The sequence below is a fragment of the Hyperoodon ampullatus genome (genome assembly GCF_949752795.1).
Source record: "Hyperoodon ampullatus genome assembly, chromosome: 9".
NCBI lineage: Eukaryota > Metazoa > Chordata > Mammalia > Artiodactyla > Ziphiidae > Hyperoodon > Hyperoodon ampullatus.
The window spans coordinates 39,509,389-39,513,297 of NC_136922.1; the positions used below are offsets into that span (position 1 = coordinate 39,509,389).

Here is a 3,909-nt window from a genome sequence, read left to right on the forward strand (position 1 = left end):
ATTTTCATTTAAATTAAACCCGAATGTGAACTAGATTTAGGAAAGGAAATGGAAGAGACACACACACACACACACACACACAGAGAGAGAGAGAGAGAGAGAGAGAGAGAGAGAGAGAGAGGCTGTAGTTACTATAGAGTGTGCCTGGCTGCTTCAGCCCACAGACAACTGATGAAGTCCAACTCTGAAATTTCAGGCAATTTGTATACCAAGCTCCTCCTTTTCTGTAGTCTTCTCTTCCATTGGTAAAATTCTTTTGCAGGGTCATGTAGGGATCCCACCCCTTCTCTGTGTTTTCACTCTGAAGCTTTACACAACTTTACACCTGAATGAACGCCAAACCTCAGTGGATATATAAAGGGAACCTTGAGGAGGAATTTCACAGTTACAGTGCAGAAGCAGAGGGAAAGGAATTAACCAGCTCTCCAGCCAAGCAAATCCTCTACTCACCATGCTTCCTCCTGCCATTCATTTCTATCTCATTCCCCTTGCATGCATCCTAATGAAAAGCTGTTTGGCTTTTAAAAATGATGCCACAGAAATCCTTTATTCACATGTGGTTAAACCTGTTCCAGCACAGCCCAGCAACAACAGCACGATGAATCAAGCCAGAAATGGAGGCAGGCATTTCAGTGACACTGGACTGGATCGGAACAGTAAGTGTGTTTTACTTCCATGGATTTGGTTTTTTCTTATTTGGTAGCATTAGCTCACATTCCTGTAGAACTGTTTCATTGCTAACTAACCTGAACCATATACGTTTTGCTAAAACAATCTGGGAAAATCTGCTGCACGTGTATATTGGCATTCTTCCCTACAAAGTTAACATTACTAAAACAGTGATTTGATAATGTAGGCACAGACTTAAGTTTCTAAACATTCCAAAAGAAAATGTTTCCAGGAATTAGACTGTTGCTTCTTTAAAATCATGCAAGATGAAAATTTTTACGAAGTGTTGTTCTAGTTAAATTCAGGTTGTTTTCTGTTTATTTCAGGACATGTGCAATTCTGGTAAAGTGTATAAAGGTAATTAGCCAAAGCATGTATGGGAAATCACAAGGGAAAAAAAGAAGCTTTTGGGGGAAAAAAATGGCTCACACTGATTTCTAAAACATGTCTAGTGAAAAAGTTGAAGTTTGGATGATGATCTTTGAGAAAGAGGGATAAAACTAAAAACACTGGAGAATCATATTCTCCAAAATAATTCCTCATTAACCAGATCAAAATTTAGGTAACTGTATATTTCTGTGAGAGACTGGGGAAACTTTCATGACTTTAGAGATATAAAATAATGACAGTACAATAATACTTTGTATAGAAAATATTTTTCTTCTTTTCTGTTTGCTTAATTGACAGACTCATTGACGATTAGTTAGAGGGATTCAAATTTCTTCTTTTACTTCACTCCTTTCCTTTAGAAGAGTTCACATGCTAGTAATAGGGTTTTAAAAGAGATACAGAGAAACAGTAGGCAAGAAATCTTTAGCTCGTCCTGGATCCTCAAGCACTCATCATTCAAGTGCTAAAAGGAGTTTCGACCTCTGAAAAGTCAAAGCAAATGTGACTGTTACTGTCTTTCTAAGAAAACCAAGGTGTTTTAATTTTCATGAGGATGGTTGCTTTTAGGTACACAGGAACTACTTTATTATTATTAGATTACCGAGCAATGTGGTAGGTATTCATTGTCAATGAACTGTCACTGCAAAAATGCCAAATCTCTATATGAACAGGAACAAAAAGCTAGACAGGTCAAAATCATCTCCAGCTGTTTCCAGGTGCATTCCTAAGGCAGCTGCAGGAAGGTGAACTGGGATCAGAATCAGACAGGCAGAGTACCCAGACCAGCCAGCTAGTTTACACTTTAATTTCAGTCTCACACTCTGTACCCGCACAGATGTATGTGCATATACCTTAAAATTTTTCACAACTATCACATCCCTTTAGCCTATATCTCTCACCTTACTAGTACTGGGGTACAGAGCTGAAGTAAAACTCCTAATTTAGTATCTACTCCATACTAGCTTTCAATATTCTATGCAAGACCACTTCAATGTCCCTGATAATTTTTATTTTTTAAATGTCAGCAGTCTGTACTTTGAAATATACATATTTTTCTGGTTAACAAGGCTCGATTGTTTTCCCCAAGCTTGTTACAGGCAATTCTCCTCAAGTTTAGATAACAAAGCAATGGAAAGGAAAACTCAAATATTTCAAGATTAATTTTTGCTTTAATTATGTAAGGCATGTAATGAGAAACTGTCAATTAGAGAACATGCTTATCAAATTCAAATGACTAAACAAAAAGTTTGCCATGACCAATATTCAGGAAACGAACACCGTAGTTCCTTTTGCAGTTGTAAATCAGACATGTTAGGCATTTTTCTGCCATAAAATTCATGGAAATGTAGCCAAGTTGTTATGGCAACCATACGTCCCTGATTTAGGGGGTTTTATATTCTTTAAATATTGAGTTGTAGTGACATTTTGCATTTAAACATTTTAATATTTGTGTTTTTAAAAGACAGCTTGGGAATTTATGCTTAAAATGCAGTTATTAAGTTTGATATGCAAAATGTCAAATGTACACATATGTATATATGATTCTCTGCAGCTGAATTTCGTAATTGAAACAAAATATTATGGATTGCATTGTACACAATATTTAAATATTTTCCACATTTTCTCAATAGATTTTTTTTAAAAACCTAATTAAAAGCACTTGCAGACATTAACTAATATGACCCATGAGTAAAAGAACATTAAAGTATACTCCTTCTTAGCTCATTAAAGAATGAATATTTACACTTAAATGTAAGACCTGCTTAATACTTATTGGGGAGTAAGACTAAGAAAATGGGGTTTTCATATACTGCAGTAAGCTATTAGCTAATGTTATACATGAAAAAAAAAATCAGGCCCAGTTTATTTTATTCCATAAATTGTAGCCATATAAGCTGATAATTTTCATGAAAGCTTTCTCTACAACCATCCAGGCAGTGTTTTGCATTGTGAAAATAAAATAGGTGTTCGCTTCCTATTTGGCCATTTGGACATTATTTTTGTCACTGCAGATTACTTTAAAAAAAACTGTCCGTTTGTTTTTTTGCCTCTGATGCACATTTTTTTCCTGTTTCCTGCAGCTCGAGTTCAAGTAGGTTGCCGGGAACTGCGTTCCACCAAATACATCTCTGACGGCCAGTGCACTAGCATCAGCCCCCTGAAGGAGCTGGTGTGCGCTGGCGAATGCTTGCCCCTGCCTGTGCTCCCCAACTGGATCGGAGGAGGCTATGGAACAAAGTACTGGAGCAGAAGGAGCTCCCAGGAGTGGAGGTGTGTCAATGACAAAACGCGTACCCAGAGAATCCAGCTGCAGTGCCAAGATGGCAGCACACGCACCTACAAAATCACGGTGGTCACCGCCTGCAAGTGCAAGAGGTACACGCGGCAGCACAATGAGTCCAGTCATAATTTTGAGAGCGTGTCTCCTGCCAAGCCAGCCCAGCATCACAGAGAGCGGAAAAGAGCCAGCAAATCCAGCAAGCACAGCATGAGTTAGAATTCAGGCTCTCCAAACTGGACTGACTGGTAACCATCTGCTTTACAGATTTGATTGCTCAGAAGACTCAAGCCTGCCACTGCTCTTTTCTTACTTGAAAATATATGCTTTCTGCTTTGATCAAACCCAGCAAGCTGTCCTAAGTATCAGGAGCTTCTTTGGAAATAGCTTTTTCTTTTCAAGTTTTTCAAGATGTACGCACATCCATGAGTGGGATTTGCATTTAAATGCCACACATCCTGTAGTATTAATTCCACACATCCTGTAGTATTAGTTCTTGAAAGACTGGTGATACTATATATGTCACTGAATCATTACTTTTTAAAAAGGAAAAGGGCTTCTCAGTTACCCTT

The 3,909-nt window shown here is 37.9% G+C and overlaps 1 protein-coding gene across 1 annotated transcript; it reads left to right on the plus strand.

Annotated features, from left to right (window-relative positions):
* Positions 1-329: 329 nt before the first annotated feature.
* SOSTDC1 (sclerostin domain containing 1) lies at positions 330-3,556 on the plus strand (the record flags this gene model as incomplete). Its single annotated transcript, XM_079711205.1, has 2 exons — positions 330-656; positions 3,141-3,556. The coding sequence occupies exons 1-2, from the start codon at positions 452-454 to the stop codon at positions 3,554-3,556; spliced, it is 621 nt and encodes a 206-aa protein (XP_079567331.1). The 5' UTR covers positions 330-451.
* Between the last annotated feature and the right edge of the window lie 353 nt (positions 3,557-3,909).